At 39.9% G+C, this 23,458-nt stretch overlaps 1 protein-coding gene across 1 annotated transcript in view; it reads left to right on the top strand.

Annotated features, from left to right (window-relative positions):
- The window catches only part of LOC122644266 (guanine nucleotide exchange factor SPIKE 1), a 164,774-nt gene that overhangs the window by 54,139 nt on the left and 87,177 nt on the right, over positions 1-23,458 (top strand). Inside the window, exons 14-15 of the mRNA XM_043837907.1 lie at positions 6,999-7,068; positions 9,416-9,577. Coding sequence (XP_043693842.1) covers positions 6,999-7,068; positions 9,416-9,577 — 232 coding nt within the window. The remainder of the gene's footprint in view (positions 1-6,998; positions 7,069-9,415; positions 9,578-23,458) is intronic.

The raw sequence follows: 23,458 nt of genomic DNA on the forward strand, positions 1-23,458 counted from the left end.
AGCTCTGGCCTTTCTATTTGTATACCATATCTATGTGCTACTATGTATTTGTATTCACTTGAATTTCTTTATTATAAAGAGATTGATGTTAGTCCAAAGAAAAAAAAGTGTTGTTGCTAGATGCATGGATAAAACGAATTATTGCAGTTCAGGGTTCTTGATAGAATCTAGTAAAGAACTAGAATTATACTAGATCAATAGAAAATCAGCAGGGTAAATATGTGGACAGATAAGATGAACGATAGAAGTATTTAAATATCTCAGAATCTAGTGGTCAGAATACACTAAAGTGCTGGTCTAGTAAGCAATTTAATCAAGCCTATCAATTGTTCCAGAAAAAGTTGGAAATCAGGTCAGATCTGATAGATGATTTCCAGGCTTCTTATATTTCAAGCTGACTTCAAGAACTGAGAAAATAAAGTAGAAATTGAAGATTATGTATCAGAAATCTGTTAATTATGATGTAAACAGAATTCAGAAGCCAGATTTGTGGACTGGAACCAAAGTCTTCTGAGATGAATGAGGTTGGTATTCAGTATAGAAGAGAAGAAAGAAGATATTAGAGAATCAAGATGAAAAGAAGAAGAAGAAAAGAAGAGACTTAAGTAGAAATAGCACCTCAATATGATGAAGAGAAGGAATAGACAGTGAAAAAAGTTGGCCAGTAGAGGAGCCTTCATCCACATTTGCACAACACAGCAGTGCCAAAACTCTTAGAAAACTCATATTCTATGAATCAATAATGCTATACGACCGGGGGGGGGGGTTACATTTATATAAACTTTTAAATTTTCTAAACTAACTCCTAATAGGACTGCTATTTACTGTCACACTGACTTAATTAAGCATACTCAAAACGGAACTCTTACACAGCTAGTAAGTATCCTATTCTATTTTAAACTCAGCAAATTAAGATTCTTACTGTTACTATTCCTGTATGCTGACTTAAACTCCCATGTATGAGGTTATAAATTGGGCCTGTTACAACAAATAATCTATAAACAGGTAGCCTAAGGCCCATAGGACCCATCCATGGTTTTCTGGGCCGAGTTGGGCAGGCATTCTTGGATGCATCACCTATCTATTACCCTGTTACAGTTTGAAACAAGTTCTGAAGTTACATATTGACATATTATGTCCTGGTAAGATGTTTCTGATTCTTCAGTTTCCATATTTGAACTTGTTCGATAGGGCAACACTCTTCTTGGACTGATGAATATGTTTCTATCTAATATTGATGATTCTGACATATTTTGGCGTATAACATGGAAGTACTTAGTTAAACCAGGGTTTTAAAAGGACTTTTAGGGAAATGGATATACGGTATTGAGTGCCTATTGGGATGTCTAGGATGTATTCTTTTCACTATAACATGAGGACAAAAAGGGACAGACTCGTAACATCAGATGTGAAGTTCAGTTTCAAATCTTTCATACTTGCTTTGTTTTGCTTTTATATCCTGAGGATTGCTGATGCTATCCCGGGACTCAAAACCCTGTTTTGGGATCAATATGGGCCCACAGGACTGATGAATAGTTCAACTTATGGTTAAGTGGCACAGCTGTAAATATATTGAAGTCCAAGGCCACCAAGAGAGGAGAAACAGAGTATGGGCTTGACAGGACACAAAATTGTAAGTAAAGGGCATTTATGGTAATCAATATTAGGGAAGTATATTAACTAGATAAGAGAGAACTAGGGGGGTATTGATGTCAATACGACGATATGGTTAATAATATTGAAGGAAGGTTGTCTCCTACCTTTGATCACAACAAGAAACAACTGGTACAAGAAACTGGTTCGAAGAAGAAATCTCCTCCACGATAGGTCGGATTGAGTTGGGGCTTTAGGGAGGTACTCACAACTGCTGATGCTCTAAGAATCAATTACCATAGGTTCTCAACAAGTTGGGGAAACTAAGGAGGAACTGTTCTGCAACAACCACTGGCGGTAGAAGGAGAAACAGCTTAGTGTTGTGATTTTGTTCTCACAGGTTCAATGGAGTTTCAGGAGGGGCTTCCTGAGTTGAATCGGCCTTAAGGCAAGTACCAATTCCCCAAATTTGGAGATAAAGGTTTAACATGAGGGAGATTGATTAACTCTCTAATGGGCTTTTACTATCCTTAGTTGCATAACGGAGACATGCACTAATAGAATGAATGAAAGAGAATAGAGGGAAGGAAGATATATCAGATATTGAATGATAAACAAACAGAAGACATAGAAAGAAATCAAACCGGAATAGATAGATAGATATAGAGAGGGAGAGGACATCTTGAAGCTGCATAGCCCCTGGAAATGCAAGGCTTTGGGATGGGAGATTGCTATCAATGAGGGCTTATTAATCTCTTGGTGGAGAGCTATTCAGTGACTGTTATTGCTTGGGTATCATCCCTGGAAGATGGGTTGTGAAAGTGCCAAGATTATAAAATAAATAAATTTCTTGGCTTCTTAAGTGAATGTTCCATGGAACTGTGGTCAGCAAATAATTTGGCAGGCGTTATGGCTACGTAAGTGGTAGTTTGATCGAGGTGGTTCCCTCTTATCTGTTGTAGGTGTTACGTATTTTCTGGTTTATGGTTTGGATGGGGGTTACTATCCCAATATGGTTGGTGTATATATTATTCTTACTTGAATTTGATCAATAAATCTTTGTTGCTGTTGCTTATCAAAGAAGTTCATTTTTGAGGTGTTCTGATTACATTGGCATTATTTGATCATCTGCCACCCTCTTACTCACTCTCTCGCCCCCTCTTGGTCCTTCCTTTCCAACTATGACCACTCTCCTTGTGGCCGAATATGGGTTATGTGGGATCCCACCAAATTCCATATCTCGGTCTCCTCCTCCTCCTCCCAGTTTCTCCATCTCAGCATCTCAGATCATCTCTACAATCATCTCTTCTTCTTCACCATGGTTTATGCCCTCAACCGCAACCCCGATAGGATCCCTCTCTGGGATAACATCCGGTCCATTTCTTCTTCTGTTGGTTCCTCTCCCTGGGGCATTGGAGGTGACTTCAATGTCGTCCGCTATAGCCTCGAAAAATTGGGTGGTTCCCCTATCGACCACCAAGCAGTTGTAGCTTTCAACTCCTGTCTCAAGGACTCTGGGCTCAACAACCTCAGATGGTCGGGTGCTGATCTCTCTTGGCACAACAAGCGCTCTGGCTCCGACAGAGTGGCCTGCTAGCTTGACAGGGTCCTCGTTAATGATCCTTGGCTTTACTCCCTCCCTTCCTCTTATGCCTTCTTTGACCTTCATGGTCTTTCTGACCACTCCCCCATATCTCTCTTTGTCCTTCCTTTCCTTTCTTTTGGCCCTAGACCCTTCAAGTTCTTTGACATGTGGTCCTCCGTCCTCCTACCCTGGCTTTCTTCCTCTTGTCCAAGCAGCTTGGAACATACTAGTCCATTCCTTCTCCTCCCCTCTCCCTGCCTTCTCCAAAAAGCTCAAAAATTTCAAGGTGACCCTCAAAGCCCAGAACTCCTCTACTTTTGGCAACATTTCTTCTCGTGTCTCCTCTTGTCGGGACACCCTCTCCTCCATCCAGCTCCGCCTTCAGTCTGACCCCCTCAATGCTTCCCTTGCTGAGGAGGAGTCCCTAGCTGCTTCTGACCTTGCCTCCTCTCTCTCCCAAGATGAAAGCTTTGTTCAACAGAAATCCAGAATCAAATGGCTTGAGCTTGGCGACTCAAACACCGCCTTCTTCCACCGTTCCCTCAAAGCCCGATCCAACTTCAACTCTATCCTCTCTCTCACCTCCTTCGATGGCTCGATCCTCTCCTCTGTTGATGCCATCAAAGCTGAAGCCGTGAACTACTTCACTGGTATCTTTTGCCCCCTCCTCCACCCATTCCCCCATTCCTGCTGACTTCATCAACAAATTCCTCCCCCTACCTCCTCAGCTCCCTCAACTCCATCCCCTCTGACTCTGAAATCACCTCCGTTGTTCGCTCCCACAAGGCTAGCAAAGCTCTAGGCCCTGATGGGTTCAGTATGGGATATTTCTCCACTTGCTGGGACATCATCAGTGTTGAACTTATCAATGCCATTAAGAGCTTCTTTTTCAACCCTCAACAGATCCAAAACATCAACCATACCTTCCTCTGTCTCATCCCCAAGTCCTCTGGAGCTTCGTGCATGTCCGACTACAGACCCATCTCCCTTTGCAATCTTCTTTATAAGTTCATTGCTAAAATCCTTGCCAACCGGCTAAGTCTTGTCATTGATTCCCTTGTTAGCCCCAACCAATCTACCTTCATTGCTGGGAGAAGTATCTCGGATAATATCATCCTTTGCCAAGAAATTGTTCGAGGCTTTGACCGCAAGTCCCACTCTCCTGCTGCTCTTCTCAAAATAGACATCCACAAGGCTTTCGACTCCATCCGCTGGGATTTCATCTCCCAAGTTCTCCTCAAGATGTCCTTCCCCCCCATTTTTGTCAACTGGATCTACTCCTGCATCTCCACCCCTCGCTTCTCTGTTCTCCTGAATGGCAGTCCTGCTAGTTTTTTCCCTTCCTCTGTTGGTATCCGTCAAGGCTGCCTCCTCTCTCCTTTTCTCTTTTGCCTGTCCCATGAGGTTCTCTCTCGTAGCATCCAGTCCAAAACCGACCTCCACCTCATCTCTCCCATCCCTAAATGCAAGCCTACGAACCTGACCCACCTTGCCTGCGCCGATGATCTCATGATCTTCTCCAAGGCTGACCCTCCCTCCATTGAGTCCATCATGTCCTCCCTCCACCTTTTTCAGGGCCTTTCCGGGCTCCGCATTAACCTGTTAAAGTCTCAAATCTTCCTTGTCGGAGTTTCAGACTCCACCAAAGCCTCCCTTTTCTCCCTCACCGGCTTTACCATTGGTGCCCTCCTAGTCCGCTACCTAGGCCTCCCCCTCATCCCTGCCAGACTTTCAGCCCACCATTGCTCCCCCATCCTGGATCTCCTTCGCAAGAGGTTGCAGCTTTGGAAAGCCAAGCTCTTATCCTATGCAGGTCTCCTCGAGCTCATCATATTGGTGCTCCAGTCTTGCTACATTTGTTGGAGTGTTGTTTTTGGCCTCCCTAAGGCTACCATCAAGGCGGCTGAATCTATTATGTGTGCTTTCCTTTGGAAAGGTGTGGACTTTGCTAGATTCCTTCATCCTATGAGCTGGGCTTCTCTCTGTGTCCCCAAATCTGAAGGGGGCCTCGGGCTAAGGAGAATAAAAGATGTCAACATCGCTGGGTCCATCAAGCTAATTTGGAAGATCCTCACCAACAGAACCACCATCTGGACTTCTTGGGTGTATGCAGGGCCCCTTCGTAGAGATTCTATTTGGTCTGTTAGTCCAGGAGCTGACTCCTCCTGGATTTGGCGCAGAATTCTTCAGGTGAGGCACTTAGCCAGGGATGCCATTTCGTGCAGGATTGATGATGGATCGGCCACCTTGCTTTGGCTGGACAAGTGGCACCCTTCTGGTGTCCTCTCTTCTATTGTGAGTCCCCGGGATATCTACTCCCCTGGTTTGGACAGATTTGCCCCTGTTGCTGCCATCATCTTCAGTGGCTCTTGGTGCCCTCCCCCCTCCCCTCCCCCCCACGCCGAGCTTTGGAGCTCCCTTCCCCCCATCCCCCCTGGGCATCGAGGTAGAGGTGACACCATCTTGTGGCTCCCCTCCCATTCGGGCAGATTCAGCTCTCACTCCGCTTGGGATTTGGTTAGACATAGAGGGACCCTTTGTCTTTGGCATAGAGTTGTTTGGTTTCGTGGTCACATACTTCGCCATAGCCTCACCGCTTGGCGCGCCCTTACTTGCTGCCTTCCCACACAAGCCTTCCTTGCTTATTGGCATATTCAGGTCCCTTCCAGCTGCTATCTATGTTGGAACGGGGCTGAAGACGTCGATCACCTATTCTTCACTTGCCCCTTTGCCTCCTCCATCTGGACCCGTGTTCTTCGCCATTGCTGGCCCGGTAGGCGCTCTCCTCTTCCTCTCAGCCGAGAATGGATTTGGATCGACATGACATTCAGAGGGAAGTCGATTTGCGACTCGGTTGGCAAGATTGCTTTTTGTGCCACTATTTACCACATTTGGATGGAACGCAACCTTAGAAGATGGACATCCAACTCCCGCTCTTTCGACACCATTTGGAAGGCCATCTTTTTTGATGTTTCATCTAAAGTTAGATCCCTCCCCCTTAAGGATGTGAAGGATTCCGCAAGGAACAGGCTTATTGTTGTCTATTGGGGGCTCCCTACATCTATTTTGCGCCCTAAGGCCCCTAACTAGTCCCTAGTTTTGGCTTGTTCGCCCTTGGGCTTGTCTATTCCTTCTTTTTTCTTCGTAATTAAATTTTTATTCATCCAAAAAAAACAAAAATGAATGAATAAATTAAATTTTTTTTTTGTATCGGATGTTTAGTTGTAATTAAAATTGATATAAAGTGGTGTAAGGAGCAGTGGAAGGCCACAACATAGTGGAAAAAGGAGTTAGAAAATTTTCAGTTGTATTTCTGCAGAAAATGGAAAAGTCATTGTAGGCAAAGCTATTGCCCAACAAGAATGAAGAATTTTCAGCCCTTAAAATTTGCATCACAGCCAAACACATAGACATTGATTTTCAATGTTAAATCTGTTGATTGCATTCCATTTTTGGGTATTTCCACTAACATGTTTCATTTACTATCTTATTTTACTTTACCAATTAAATTTTATCTTCGCTTAAATCTATACAAATGGGCAGGACATAGATGAGATAATTCAAAAATCATTTTTTGTTCTCAAAAAGTTGATTGAAAAATCTTGGGGAAAACATTTTGACTGTATGATGTGGTTCAGTATTTTGCTTTCTCTTTGATAATCTTATTCATTTATTTGGTTTGGGGGAAGTTACTATTTCGAGTCACCAAATGGGAGTTTTCTGACTTCACTTCATGGACTTCTTCGTGCTATATGTTTTTGGCAGAGTATTTGATAATTTTATTGGTATCTGAAAGATGCATTTCCTTGTGGCTCATCAGGTTGCAATCTGAAATTTCTCTATCAATTATGAGAGAGCTGGCTCCGCACTATCTCCAAGATAGTGGGAAGGTAATTTTGCAGACAGTTGTTTATATTTTTACCCTGTTGTTCTGTTAGCAAGTATGGTTTATTTCTTAGAGGGTTAACCCTGCAAAACGTTACTGGTATATATACTCTTGGGTCCTGGCTACTAATCAAGGTTCTAAATTTCGACAGGGTAGGTCATATCCCACTCTGTTGAAACCGAAATATGTTTTTTTGAAGAGACCCAAATTCTGTTGAAATGATTTTAAAATTTGGCAAACAAAGAGAAATATGAGAAATCCCTAGAATTTTGCAATGAAACTTTATGTGATGTTTATATAAGTATAAATGCACATCTAGAAATGATCAAAAACAAAAGAAAACCACCCAATCTATGGAAAAAAGTAGAAAGAAAATCACCTAAAATGGTTTTATGGTTTTGAATCCTAAGTTGCTAGTGTATCTGTTGGTTCTGTATCCATTGACCAAAATAAGTTATTCTACACATATATATCGAGTAGTGTAACACACATTATAGTATTATACTTAAAATAATAGAACCATATTATTCTACACATATATATCGAGTAGTGTAACACACATTATACTTAAAATAATAGAACCATGTTATGACATAATGTACTAAATCTTAGCATATAATTATCCGTGTAGTGGGGGTAAGTCTGCGTACATCCTTTTCATTCTCGCCCACCTTGTAAATGATTAAACCAATATTGAGTAAGTGGATACTCTAAGGTTTCTATTATTGCCTAATTTCCTCTGAGACTGAGGATGGTGCCTCCACTAGGCTCCGGCTTGACATTGGCATCCTTTGGGCATCCTCCTTCCTTTAGTTGGCTCTAGAGTGATTTACAGTGTGGGGTTTTACAGGCTCTCCTTCGTGGCAGACATCGTCCATCAGGATAGTTGGGGCCTCCTCCCTTTCCTCAGTTGGCTTAAATTTGGAGTATCCTTCCTTCCATCTCTAGTAGGTTTTCAGGTTCGGGTGGTATTACTTTATGGGCTCCCTAGTCTATGGGTCTCTTTAGTTCCAAGTCGGCTTGGAACCTCGTCGGATCTCAAGGGCCCATCTCCCCTGGTGCTAGATAATAAGGGTCATATTCCTCATCATGGCTTCTGTGCCTGGAGAGCACTTTCTAACTGCCTCCCTCCTTTCTCATTTAACGGCAGATCTCAGTCTCCCCTACTTGCTGCTTTTGTTGGAGCGCCACTGAATGTGTTGATCACCTTCTCTTTTCGTGTCCCTTTTCTTCTTCTATTCTGTATGGGATGTTGGATAAATGTTGACCTAGAAAGAGACAAATTCTCCCTTTCTAGAGAGAGTGGATTTGGGTGGACATGACCTTTTCGGGAAAGTCTATCTGTGATATGGTTGGGAAACTTGGCTTTGGAGCGGTCATTTCCCATATATGGATGGAATGCAATCTCAGGAGATGGACCTCCAACTGTAGATCTTTCCGTCAGATTTGGGACTCTTATCTTCTTTGTAGTCAAAAGCAAACTTTATGGGGTTTCCCGTCGTGTTAGCTCGCCAAGGAGCAAGCATATTGTAGTCTCTTGGGACTTTCCCTCATCCTTGCTTCTCCCCCCATCCCCCCCCTTGAGGGGTGTGGTTGTGGCCTTGTATTGTGTTTTGTTTCTTTTCTCTCGCCCCTATTGGGGGTCTCCTCGTATTTTCTCTTATTTTGTAATGAATATTTATTCACCCCAATAAAAAAAGGTGCTATTGGTTATTAATTTTAAATGGTTATAATTTTAACTGCTTTATGGTTTCTTCACACTAGAAAGTAGTATGTGCCCTTCCCAGAACATGGGGAGAGCTGCAAAAAAATGCGGTTGATCTTTTGCCCCTCATGTCTTAACTATGAGCTTGAGGTTTGATAGTTATGCTGCAGTAATCCGAGCTATGGTTGTCAAGGCGTCGCTTAGGCGTCCAGGAGCCTTGGTCGCTTAGGCGGGTACCTGGGTTGCCTTGCGTGTAGGCCCTCCCCAGCAACTTGGATTGCAGAGGCGTCATGACAACTATGCTTCGAGTAGATGAGCTACTCTCTTGGGATTTAGGGTTTGTTGAGTTGGTGTTTACTTTTCAGTTCAAATGTTATGTATGTTTCTAATATTTTCCTTTGTTGATTGTTACAGTACTTCAATCCATCAAAATAATTAAACTTGTGACGTAACTGTGGCCTTTGTTGGATTTCATGCTCCTGCATTGGTTTTTTTGTCATCCTATGGTTTAAAAATGACATGCTTTTGCTTGCAAACGTCTCTGGTATAATTAATTTGGGATTTCTCTTTGGCTTACAGACTTGGGATGTGATGATATCTAACATGGCTTTGCACTATTTTCTTTTCTTTATTTATTTTTAAATAGGAGAGGCTGGATTACTTGGAAGATGGAAAAGCTGTCTTTGGATTGCGTTTAAGGCTATGCTCTGCTTTATACCCAATTAATGAACGTATTCGAGATTTTTTTCTTGAATATGATAGGCACACACTTCGGACAAGTCCACCTTGGGGTACTGAGCTTCTGGAGGTATTTTTGTTTCTTCACTTTTATGCTTTTCTTTCGTTTGCTGGGGTTGGTTCTGGGATGTGAATTTTTTGTTTGTTCTTTTGTTACTATTTAGTGTTACTATCAGTAATTTTAGAATTTGGCCATTGTCCCAATTGTTTTGGCCTATGATTCACAGGCCAATGGTTCATTCTGGTCCAAATATTTTGAGCTCTATGGTTATTAGTAATATTGCTTTATTGACAATTAGTGATGCATGCAATATTGCTGTAGAAAACCTAGGACCTGTAACCAGTAACCTTAGAGAGGAGAAAGAAGAGGAGAAGAGTAGCTGCAAGGGGAAGAGCCGTATTTGTTAGTTTGCTTCCTCCCTCAAGTATCTTATTTATAATAAAACCATTACAATCATAAAAGGAAAAGGAAACTAAATCTAATCTAAAATATGTAACTAACTTAGACTAGGAAAACCATAATGGACTCAACCACAATAGGGACACTCCCCCTATCGTGGTACACTTCTCAACACTCCCCCTCAAGCTGGAGTATACAGATATCAAAAGAAAGGCTCCAACTTGGACTAAAAAGAATAGAAAATCAAACTGAACACCAGTCTTGAATAGTAGTTGTAGACTTCAGTGAGTACAGAGGAAACTCCAATCAGCCATCATAAAACTAGTAGAAATATCAGTCCAAGCACTGGACTATAGATAACATCAACTACAATCCAAAAACAGCCGATAGGTAACGATGACAGATGTTCTCCAATAATTGCGGAACTTGATTTCTAATAAGAGAAGACTCGATCTTCAATATAAGGAAAGAACTCGATCTTCAAAGTAAGAATCAATTCAATCGCACAAATTGGAATTTTTCTGTCGATCTTCAAAAAACACCATATCATGCTTAAAGATGGAGGGCAGCAACTTCGGAGTTTCCCTTCAAAAGTAAAAATCTTCACTGAAATAAATCTTGAGAAATCTTCACCGAAATATTCTTGAGAAAGACTCTCCAATTGATGACTTGTGCAGAGCAGATACGCAAATAGTAATATCCAATTCCAACTCCCCCTGACGTATAGCATTACACGTGAACAAATAACGGCCAATAATCATCATCGCAAAGCACGGGCATCACAATAAATCCCATAAACAAGAGAACTACAAATAACAACCGTAGATAAAAGAATTCCAATGTCAGTTTCTAATCTCCTCTCATTAGAGCCAACAACCACCATGCAAGGCCCAACCTTCGAAGAAGTACAAATCCCACGTGTTCGGGGCCCACCTGGGCAACTATACTTCAACAATTTTGAATAAATGTCGGAATTAAAAGGGCAATGGCAGTTTGGTAAATGACCAGGATCTCAATAATTTCCAATCTCCCCTCAAAACAAACTCCAACCTCAATGTCATGTAAGTAACAATTTGCGAAAAAGCAAATTGATATGATCTGGGGCCCACCAAAGCAATAATATGGCACATATGCATACCCAATGGCAATTCTGTAATTACATCATGCAATCTCCAATTGATGCGGAACCCGGGTCAAAATACCCAATTTCGTTCGGGATGAACCCGTCCAAGTATACATAGGCAATAGCAAGAGGTAATGGCAGGACTGTGGTAATTTAAGTGAAATCCATATACATGCATAAGCAAGGCCAAATTTAATGGAGGAGTGGCAATCTGGTAATAAACCAGAATTTTTAACGGGCAATTTGGGAGTTAAATAAGAAAATGACCAAGAGAGGAATTAGGATTATGTAATAAGGGCAAACAGGGAATAGACATTAGTAAAAGGGTTGAAGTAAATAAGGGTTGAAAGTGAGGGTAAATCTGGAAATAAGATGAAATGAAGGAAGAATAGATAAAAGAGGGGCATTATGGGAATCCAATGTAAAAGAAGAAAGTAATGTCATTCAAAATAGAGAGTTAAGAAAAATAATAATAATTAAAACAGAATGTTAAGAGAGACCCACACGTCTTTATCCCTCAAAAGGTGCAACCGGCGAAAAATGTGACCGTCTTCCTCTTGAGAGTCACGCACCCAGTAGAATTCCTTACAAGAACTTTCTTCCTTCACGAAACCAGCGGAAAACCCAAGAGAGAAGATGATAGGAGAGTGCTTGACGGAACTTGCAGTAGAGATCCAAGTAACTGTGAACTTCAGTAAAGAAGGCCTTCCAATCTCCTCCGATAACAACAGGATAGCAATCAGGTTTCCAATAGACACCAGGTGTCCAATCGAAGAACCAAGAACAAGCGAATAGGGTTTTATAACCCAGAAACAGATCGAACAGAAGTTACCGTAGACAGAACAGATCTTTAAAACCCAAGAGACAGTTGTGTCAAGTCAAATAAATCTTCAGCACATGTCAGAGCCCAATGTAATCATTGAAGTAGAGCAGTCCGCAGGAGAAAATACAATGGCGCATTAAAGACATGGCCGAAGTAGATAAACCACAGTCAAGATATGAAAAAGATGAATCGATTCAGTTATGATTCATCAATCTTCATAACTAGTAAGTACAAATACTTAAACCTTCATCGAAACCGTACGAAACCCAAGTTCCTCTTCTTCTATGAACTAGGGTTTCTCCTTAAATTAGAGAACCTTGAAACGACTCTCAAAACTGCAATATTCTAACACTCCCCCTCAAGTTGGTGCATATAAGGCACTAATGCCCAACTTGAACAAAATGGGAAGAAACTAAGTTGCAGCAGAGTCCAGCTTGATAGATGAATGAAGCTCCCAAATAAACCTTCAAGAACTTGAAATAATTGATCTCCAAAACCTGGGCAGACTTGATCTGCAAACTTTCACCAATCTTCAATAGCTGTCCAGTGATGAATCTTAGATTGTCACAGTGACATAAAATGTTGTAGTGTAGAACTAGGGCAGCAAGCAGCGAAATAAACTGAATCAGGTAGCGGAAATAATCAACCCAACTGTAAATCCTCATATAGGTAGGCAACAAATCCTCAAATAGGTAGGCAACAACCAAATATCTTCAATACTTTAATACTTCAATCTCCCTCTTATGGCAAATTCAACCCAATGACAAAGGATACCCAATGGCAATGGTGGAAACACTGATCTTCTATGTTTTGCACCAAGTGTTCCTATAAGTTCTGCTTCTGCAATGTCTGCAGGTGTATTGTACATAATCTCCTCCTCACGTGTAGTAGTACACGTGGACTGGACATAACAAAGATTATGTAAGAGATAGTGCAAAAGTATAATCTTCTAGAATTTCCAAAGGTGCTATGGGAATGGAAAAAGTAGAAATGGCAAAGTAGAGTAAATCTTAAACTTCCAAGGTGGTGGTTGGTAAGTGCCAAAGGTAATGGTATGGGAGATGGGTATTGGAAGAAGTAGTGGGATAAAGAATAATGGAGAAAAAACAATGCAACATATGAATTGTCAACCATCTTCAAACGATCAAACAAACTCCTTAGATGGAAACTCCTGCAGGGGAGAAACGCCTAACTCCAATATTCAAATCTGATAAGTAAACAGATCTGATTTGAAGTAAGGAAAGATTCCAATCTTCAAGCCTTGATCAATCTTCAAACACGGAAGAACCAGTGTGCAAAGCTCCAATTTGTAAACTCCCACATGCTAAATAGAACTGACGAAGATATCTGGGCAGAATTGATGTAATAAACTCAAAAAAACTTGGAGAAGATCTGAATTAGTGAACAATGCTAGGATCAAGCTCTCAAAGTAAGCTAGATTTGAATCAGTAGGGAAAACTTCACACAACTGAATAGGTTCGTAGGTGCAATCAATAACTATGGAACACACTGTTGTAATCCCAAATAAACTGATCTCCAAGGTAGTAGATTCGAGTCCTCAACAATGAAAGAAATTCGATCTTCAATAGTGGGATACTCAGTCTCAAGAACAGGGCAGCAGTAGTCCTCATAAAGGCAACAGTAACATGTCAACCAGTTATGTTTACAGAAGCCAATTAATAGAACCAGCAAGGTATGTAGTAAAGCTTAATAGAACCAGCAAGTATAAGATAATAACTCAGCAGATCCAATAGTAAGTGATGCAGCCAACCACATAGGAACTAGAAAAAAAAAAAAAAGGTTGATAGTTGGTGAAATCGAGCCATAAGAGTGAAACCTGATTTTTTTTCAAAATAACTCCATGAATGATGCTGAAACGTGGGTTAAATAGTCCTTGGATATGTATAAGACTCTCCTCAAAAAATTAGCTTGATAGGACAGCCCAAACCCTAAATTCGATTTTACTCAGGGTTTTGGAAAACCCTGAAATTGAGATCGATATAGGGAAAGGGGGCTGTAATTGCTGATGTAGACTTGCAATAGATGCTGATTAGTACTGCTTGAATGGGACCTGCAATGCGAACAAGCAATCTCCAGTTGGATTGAGACTTGATCTTCAAGAGGGAGAGACACCAAGAAGTTGCAGAAAATTAGGGCAGCAGCTATCACAGTAAATAAAACTTCTTCAAGCCATGAATTGGTGAAGGAGTATGTCACTTTTAATGTTAGAACCACCTCCAAAGCACTTTAGCAGCAGCAAACATCCCTCTCCCAAAAATGGATTTGTTTCAGGGTTTTGGAAAACCCTGAAAAGTAGAGAGTGATTAGGGTAGGGGTCTTCAAAAAGCTTGGAAAGGTGCAATAATGAGGTCAAGTGGTCCTTGTAATGGAGGAAAGCAACCCACAAAAGTTCAGCTTGAACAGAGAACTGTAACCCCAGAATCGATTGGAGTCAGGGTTTTGAAAGTTGAGATCGATTAGGGTATTAAGGTTGGAAAGGTGAATGAAAGCTGGAGAAAAAGAAAAAAAAGGGAAAGAGAACACTGGAATAGGGTAGATAGGTGCTGGAAAAGAAAGCAAAGGGAGCTCCAATGGTGGATGATCAGCCTTCAATAGTGATAGGAAGCTGATCTTCAAGGAATTCTGGAAAAAACTCCAAATCGCAGGTATGCTTCCAGCAGAATTTCAATGGAAAAAAATAGATAGGATGGAGGAGGGCAGCAACTAAATCATTGGTTTAGGTTTTTACCTCATTAGTGCTGCCCCCTTACATGGATGAGAAGAAGAAAAACCAGTAGAAGGTGAAACCGAGAAAGAGAGAAAGGAGGGAGAAGTCGATTGACGAGAAGAAGGGTTTTTTCTTTCTTTCTAACCTAGATCAGATTTGGCTCTGATACCATGTAGAAAACCTAGGACCTGTAACCAGTAACCTTAGAGAGGAGAAAAGAGAGAAGAAAGAAGAGGAGAAGAGTAGCTGCAAGGGGAGGAGCCGTGTTTGTTAGTTTGCTTCCTCTCTCAAGTATCTTATTTATGATAAAACCATTACAATCATAAAAAGAAAAGGAAACTAAATCTAATCTAAAATAAGTAACTAACTTAGATTAGGAAACTGACTCCTAACTCCTAACAATTAAAGACATAAAACAATAAAGGAAAACCATAATGGACTCAACCACAATAGGGACACTCCCCCTATCGTGGTACACTTCTCAACAATTGCTTTTATTGACAACTAGTGATGCATGCAGCTCAGTGGTGAAGGAACTGTTAGGTGAGTGATTTAGTAATTGTGTTTTGCAACATATTTTAGTTTTTTTTTATTTTTTATGATTAAGTAAGTTATACAATATACGAATGGATTGGTTGAAGGTCTGACTGTTTGATTCTGACAAATAATTGTGGTTTGGATGATTTGTTTACTAGTCAGTGATTTCGATGAACAATGTGGTTAACAAAGTTGTTCCACCTGTAAACTTAACTGCACCTTAAAACACTGGTTTTATTTTATTCTCGGTAAAACAGTGATCAGAATCCTGCAATCATGGTTCGAGATTCGCTTTCGAGCTTTGTTTCGGTCAGGCCCAAAACCGAAATGTTTCAGTCGAAACCGGAATTTCCCGAAACTTGGTATATTTTTTATGGGAATTTCAATGTTTGGTTTTGCAGGTCAAAGGGCTAAATTTAGTCATGAAACTTGTAGGACACCCTATTTTGGGGCCTTTAAACATATTGAAATCCTTAAATTGTTAAAAAAAAGCATACCCAAAATGGTAGTTTGGTTTTGGACCCTAGGAAACCCTACATTGTATGATTATATGAACATAAAATTTAGTTCTAGAATACATATAATTGTAATGATCCAAAATCCGGTTAGGGTATTAAGTCCCGCTCTCATGAGCGCTGATCTATAAGGTCACATTCTTTCCTATAAATTGAACAAATATCATCCCATAATTCCATGTGAGCACAACGGAAACATTATATATACAAAGCATTCACAAGTTAATTTATACATTGGTGGCTATAAATATTTAGTCTGGTTCTTCTCAAAAAGATTAATTATATAACTGTTCAAGTTACATACAAACATATACATCTGTTCCATCATCACATACTATCTACAAGTCCAAAATAAGTGTTGGCTTCAAAATAGCTTCCAAAAATTCCAATCCCAAATCAGGGCTCTCCACCCTCAAATCCTGAAGTTGTAAATTCTTCCTATCCTGTCTCTTCCCCTGAAAATCATCAACTCATATAAGGTGAGCTTATGCCCAATGAGGTACACGATCATATATGCACAAGCATTCAAAACAATAAATAGAGCAGAGACATAAATGACAAAACATAGAGTTCCATTATTTATTTAGTTAGGTCTGGTCTTGGTCATTTAGTGAATACCGTAGTGCACAATCTGTTGAGGGTGGTAGTCGACCTTGTGTCAGTATTCTACTCGAGTCCCAGGCACTTCAACCCTGGGGAGGATGATACGGTTAAGATTATAGATGCACTCTGCTCCCATGTGTCCAAGCACTGGAGCCTTGGGGGGAGGATCCCTCATCTATTTAAACATCATACTAGACTTGTCTACTTTTAGACAAAACGGAAATAATGGGATTGCTTGAATGATCGAATTGATCAACCAAGCCATATATTTATAATGTGAGAAATTACCAAGGTTCGAGAACTCGCGAGCCGAGTTTCTTGGATTTTCGAAATCTCGAGACGAGATTGCCTGCAAGTCTCAAAAGTGCAATATCTCGGCGAGATCTCGGATCTCGGTTTCGACCCATTATTTTAACCCACCTACCACTTAAATACCTTACCTAAATGGACAAAACTCGACATATCTCGGCGAGATCTCGGATCTCGGGTTGACCCAAAGTTGAGGCTCCGAGTTGAAAAAAAAAAAATGCACCAACTCGGCGAGATCTCGACTTGTCTCGGTTTTTCCAAGAGTTGAGTTGGCACCGAGACCCGAGTTTTAGTACCTTGGAAATTACATCCTAATGACAATAACGCTCCTAGCATAGCCGACATAGCTAGGCAGTACATAAACAAGCATAAAATTGTAAAAAGACCAAAATACCCCCACGGTATTCTGGTGTACATTATTCAACACTCCCCTCAAGTTGGAGCAAAAATATCAGTCATGCCCAACTTGACTAAATTAGGATGAAACATCTTTCCGGACAGTCCCTTGGTGAATATATCAGCAAGCTGATCAGTAGACTTCACAAAAGGGATACAAATCAAACCTTCTTCCAATTTTTCCTTGATGAAATGCCTATCCACTTCAACATGCTTGGTATGACCATGCTATACCGGGTTATGTGCAATGCTAATTGCAGCCTTGTTGTCACAGTACAACATTATAGGAAGACGAATGTTTGATAAGAAAAATAACCGTAAGCGCACAGTATTGGCTGCAGCTACAGGTCGAACTCAGGGAGGTCGGGTTGCTTAAATCTTTACTCTCAATATAGGCGGCGTGTACTCAACAAACAGTTTTATTTCTCTAAACTTAAACTTAGAAAAATTCGGAGATCAACTATCAAATTAAGAAACTAAGCTAAACTAGGGTAAACAAAATTAACAAAAAAAGTAAGAGAATGAGATGGGTAGATTGAAATTGAGATGGGCTCTTGGGGATGGAATCCACCACAAGGTTAGGGTAAGTCAATGATCAACACATCAAAGCATTGCATATATCATAGTCTAGGTTTATAGGAGATGCGGCGAAAAGGACTAACATATCCTATGAGTAGTATGTATTCAATACACAATTAAATCTTAAAATCATGAACATGGGTGGTGTCACAATGGCTACGGCGGCAATATTGCATATCCAATAGGATGACATGCACAATGCGGCGGTTAACAATTGTAAGCCCAAACAATGAACATGTCCATTAATACACAAGCATGCAAATCATCAACTCATCCTTCTCTCATGGCTTCATCCTACCCCAAGAGTTTAGGGTTTGGTTGGCCATGGGAAAATCGATGGAAGGAGAGGGGGTTGATGAAGAGAACATTAAAACTAAATTATAAAAAATAAAATCAAAAGATTAAAGAACTTAGAACTATTGAAGAAAAATTAACTACCTTGAACTTGAATCAACAACTTAAAGTACATCAATGGAAGAAGGGGATGGGGAGTGAAAAAGGCAATTACAATGAAATCCTAAGAATGTAAAAGACAAATTACATTGAAATTCTAAGCTTAAACAAAGAAACTAGAAAAGAGAAAAATAAGAAAAAGAAATCTAAATATACTAAGAAGAATGAATCTCATTTTTAAGAGGGAGAAGAGAGAATGAGAGAATGAGAGAATGAGAGAATGAGAGAATGAGAGAATAATGAATAATATAGAATGAATGAAGAATGAGAGGGCTGACCCTTTTTATAGAAGAGGGAGAAGCCAAAATTGTTGGAGGGAGGAGGTGCGGTGGCATGAGGAAAACAAGGAAAAGAAATTTGGAGAGAAAGAAAGAAGGAAGAGAAAATCTAAAAAAAGGAAATATCTCCCCCCCCCCCCTCTCCATGTTTTCTTTGCTTTCCTTTATTGTTATTTTTTTATTTTTTAAAGCAAGAGAGATGGGAGAGAGAGAGACAATGTGGGAGGGAGGAGAGATTTTAGGAAAGGGATTTGGGAAAAAGGGAGAGCAAATATGAAAGAGAGAGAGAGAGAGAGAGATATTTCAAAATATCTTCCCATGATTCGGTTGCTAGCTTTGACTTGGGCTTCACTCCAAAAGTCTGGAATTTTAGATGTCACCAACAATTAGACCTTGGTCAAAAATACCCTATGAAAAATCGATGGAAATGTGGGCTGCACTTTGGTCTTCAAAATTTGGTTCAAGATGGGACTGGTTCTGGCCCACAAAGGTCTAGCTCTCTTGATCTTGGCCCTGGATTGGTGTCTTTCATCTTTTTAAGCTCGAATTCTCCAATTTCAGCCAAAATAAATTTAATACCTGAAAACACAGAAAAATAACCCGAGTAACATTGTTCTAATAATTAAAATACAATAAATAAAGGCAATAAATTCACATATAAATATGCTCATCAAATACCCCCATACTTAAACTTTGCTAGTCCTCGAGCAAACAAAAAGAAAACTAACTTTATCAAAACAAAGAGAAATGAAAGGAAAATCCTAACTCACTTTCGTAGGAATCATGGTTGCACTTAGCATGTGCAACAAGCCTTAAAACCCTAGGTTACCCTAGTGGACGAGTTGTGTCTCATGAGTGTTTGCAGTGAATGTACACACAAAATTCAAACCATGAAATAGTTGTAATCTTGACAAGGGCAAAGGAAATGTTCATCTCCACTCAAAATTGGAAAAAGAAAAGTGATACTAAAATCTCATGAGATTTAAGGACCCCCATACTTGAACTTTATTATCCGCTCCAATCCATGGAAATGACACACATCTAAATTAAGGGATCTCCTCATATTTTTCACACTATCAACCCTAGAGATCAAATCAAAGTATGCCCTCAAGGATACAAAAGAATCAGCTCGGAGCTTAAACAGAGAACTGAGACAAAGGCACAAATTCAAATGTTCTTCTTTCTTTCTTTCTTTAGAGTTGAACTCAGTTATCCCTCCACTGCAATTGGCTTGAATGACATGCAGGGCTTGCACCAGACACCCAAGTTACTAAGCAATATCAGAATTTTCTTGTTGCATATATCTATGACTTAGACATTGATGTAGTCTGAGTTCAAACTTCAATCACTTTTTTTATTTCTAATCCATGGCTGAAAGGTGTTTCAAGCCTAGGAACCTTGCTTCATGAGGCGGAGCACTCAGTCTTATACAACCAATAAACTAGAATTTATTATTATTATTTTTTTCTTTTGCCAAAAACTTGTTTGATAAGAAAAATAACCGTAAGCGCACAGTATTGGCTGTAGCTACAGGTCGAACTCAGGGAGGTCGGGTTGCTTAAATCTTTACTCTCAATATAGGCAACGTGTACTCAACAAACAGTTTTATTTCTCTAAACTTAAACTTAGAAAAATTTGGAGATCAACTATCAAATTAAGAAACTAAGATAAACTAGGGTAAACAAAATTAACACAAAAAGTAAGAGAATGAGATGGGTAGATTGAAATTGAGATGGGCTATTGGGGATGGAATCCACCACAAGGTTAGGGTAAGTCAATGATCAACACATCAAAGCATTGCATATATTATAGTCTAGGTTTATAGGAGATGCGGCGAAAAGGGCTAACATATCCTATGAGTAGGATGTATTCAATACACAATTAAATCTTAAAATCATGAACTTGGGTGGTGTCACAATGGCTACGGCGGCAATATTGCATATCCAATAGGATGACATGCACAATGCGTCGGTTAACAATTGTAAGCCCAAACAATGAACATGTCCATTAATACACAAGCATGCAAATCATCAACTCATCCTTCTCTCATGGCTTCATCCTACCCCAAGAGTTGAGGGTTTAGTTGGCCATGGGAAAATCGATGGAAGGAGAGGGGGTTGATGAAGAGAACATTAAAACTAAATTATAAAAAATAAAATCAAAAGATTAAAGAACTTAGAACTATTGAAGAAAAATTAACTACCTTGAACTTGAATCAACAACTTAAAGTACATCAGTGGAAGAAGGGGATGGGGAATGAAAAAGACAAAATTACAATGAAATCCTAAGAATGTAAAAGACAAATTACATTGAAATTCTAAGCTTAAACAAAGAAACTAGAAAAGAGAAAAATAAGAGAAAGAAAGCTAAAAAGACTAAGAAGAATGAATCCCTATTTTAAGAGGGAGAAGAGAGAATGAGAGAATGAGAGAATAATGAATAATATAGAATGAATGAAGAATGAGATGGCTGACCCTTTTTATAGAAGAGGAAGAAGCCAAAATAGTTGGAGGGAGGAGGTGAGGTGGCATGAGGAAAAAAAAGGAAAAGAAATTTGGAGAGAAAGAAAGAAAAAAGAGTGCCCCTTCGTCTTCATTGTCAATGATGGGTTCTGAGGCCCGCTTGCTTCTTGCTTAGCGAGGAGGAAGAGCAGAGGAACCAGAAGGAATACACATTTTCTTCAGGGTAGAGGAATCAATAGCACTAGGTTTGGTGCCAGAAACTTCATCAGAGAAATCTACCTCAATGTGCTTGAAGATAATGGTGAGGAGATGACAGTAGGGAAGGTCTCCCTTGTGGCCTTGAAATTGAAATTGATGACTTGAAATTGAATTTTCAAGACAGCCGTCCCAGAACTGAATGGATCGTGCGATTTGCGTAAATTCAAAGAGATAAGCGTATTCAAACGGGTTGCAAATACCCAACTCTCGACGAAGAGTACAAAATCTTTCTTCAGGCAGTGGTTTGGTGAAAATGTCCACGACTTGCCTAGCAGTGTGAATATGTTCAAGGACAATTTTGCCCTTCTGAACAGTGTCACGAAGAAAGTGGTGACGAATATCAATGTGCTTGGCTCGAGAGTGAAGAATAGGATTTTTGCTGAAATTAATAGTACTTGTACTTTCACAGAGGATTTTTGAAGTGGCGAAGCTTACTCCATAATCAGAGAGAGTCTGGCGCATCCATTGGATTTGTACACAACACCTACCTGCTGCAATGTACTCAGATTCGGTAGTGGAGAGTGCAACATAATTCTGTTTCTTACTGAACCAAGAAATGAGACAAGATCCGAGAAAGTGACAAGTTCCACTAGTGCTCTTGCGATCAATATGGCAGCCAGCAAAATCAGCATCAGAAAAGCTAAGTCAGTCAAAATTATTGTGCATATACCAAAGACCTACATTAATAGTACCTTTTAAATATTTGAAACTCCGTTTAACTGCACTAGCCTGAGATTGCATAGGGCTAGCTTGGAATCTTGCACAAGCACAAACACTAAACATTATATCTGGTCTGCTTGCAGTTAAATACAGTAAGCTTCCAATCATATCTCGATTACGAGTGGGATCAAAAGGAGTACCTTGCTCATCTTTTGATAGGGTGATTGATGTGCTCATGGGAGTGCTAGAAGATTTTTGAGAATTTATATCAAAATTCTTCAATAATTCCTTAATATATTTAGACTGAGTAACGTACCTATGTATCGAAAAGGTACAGATAGCTGGCCCGCATCTCATCCTCTCGCTCCTAAGAAGCCTCTTAAACCGAATAATTCCGCCACAGGATTTTCACATATGAAATCGTCCGGTTCCTCAAAACATGCTCTTTGCGTTCTAGGATTTGAATAGGTGTCTCTTCATAAGTCAGATCATCCTCGAGTTGTGGAGGTTCATAACTAAGCACGTGGGATGGATCCGATACATATTTCCTCAGGGCAGAAACATGAAATACATTGTGGATTCTTATTTTTGGGTGCATGGAGTTTTCTATGGAGTTTGATATTTGGTTTTTTTTCCCCCCCACTTTGGTTGAGGATTCTGGAAGTACTGTATGCGACCTTGTACCTTTGTAACGTTCTTTAATAAACTTTTTTGTTGTTACTTACAACAACAACAAACTAAGCGTTATCCCAACTTAATGGGGTCGGCTACATCGATCCAATCAGACAAAGTAGATAGAAACTGCTAAGTGAAAGAGAAGAATGGGATATGAGATGAGAAGTGAAAAAAAAAATGAACAAAAAAAAATGAACAAAGGAAAATACAAGAAAAGTGAAAGAGGAAAGAGGCACTGCCTAACATGTTAGTAGAAATTTAGATAAATAGGGTTTGCTACATGGATCCTTGCCCTCCAATAGGCTCTATCTGAAGTCATACATGGCATGAGACCTAGACTATGCATAACCTTTCTCTCAACTTCTTCTATGGTCATTTTAGGCCTGCCCCTCGCTCTTTTAGCTCCATTAATCAGAATCATATCACTCCTCCTTACTGGGGCATCCCTAGGCCTACGTTGAACATGACCAAACCACCTCAGACGACTCTCTCGGAGCTTGTCATTGATTGGAGCAACTCCTAAGTCAGCTCTGATATGATCATTCCTTATTTTATCCTTCCTTGTTTTTCCACACATCCATCTTAACATCCTCATCTTTGCCACACAAATCTTCTCAATATGACACTTCTTTACTGCCCAACGTTCTTCCCCATACATCATAGCCGGTCAAAGAACAGTCCTTTAGAACTTTCCTTGAAGCTTTAAAGGAATACGTCTCACACAACACTCTGGACGCACCTCTACACTTCAACCATCCCACTTTAATTCTCTGTGAGACATCATCTCCTATGTCACCTTCTTTAGTTATGATTGACCCTAAAAACTTAATATAATCACTTTGTGGTATCTCTTTTTCCTCAATTTGCACCATGTTCATATCCATCATAGTGTGACTAAAATTACACATTAAATACTCCGTCTTCGTTGTATTAATCTTAAAACCTCTTGTTTCCAGGATTAATCTCCATAGCTCTAACTTAGCATTAATCCTTATTTTAGTCTCATCCACCAAAACAATATCATCGGCAAAGAGCATACACCACTGGACCTCTTCTTGAATACTCTTTGTTAGGTCGTCCATTATAAGTGCAAAAAAGATAAGGGCTTAAGACTGATCCCTGATGGAGCCCAATCGTAATTGGGAATTCCTT

Source organism: Telopea speciosissima, chromosome 10 (assembly GCF_018873765.1).
Source record: "Telopea speciosissima isolate NSW1024214 ecotype Mountain lineage chromosome 10, Tspe_v1, whole genome shotgun sequence".
Taxonomy (NCBI): Eukaryota; Viridiplantae; Streptophyta; class Magnoliopsida; order Proteales; family Proteaceae; genus Telopea; species Telopea speciosissima.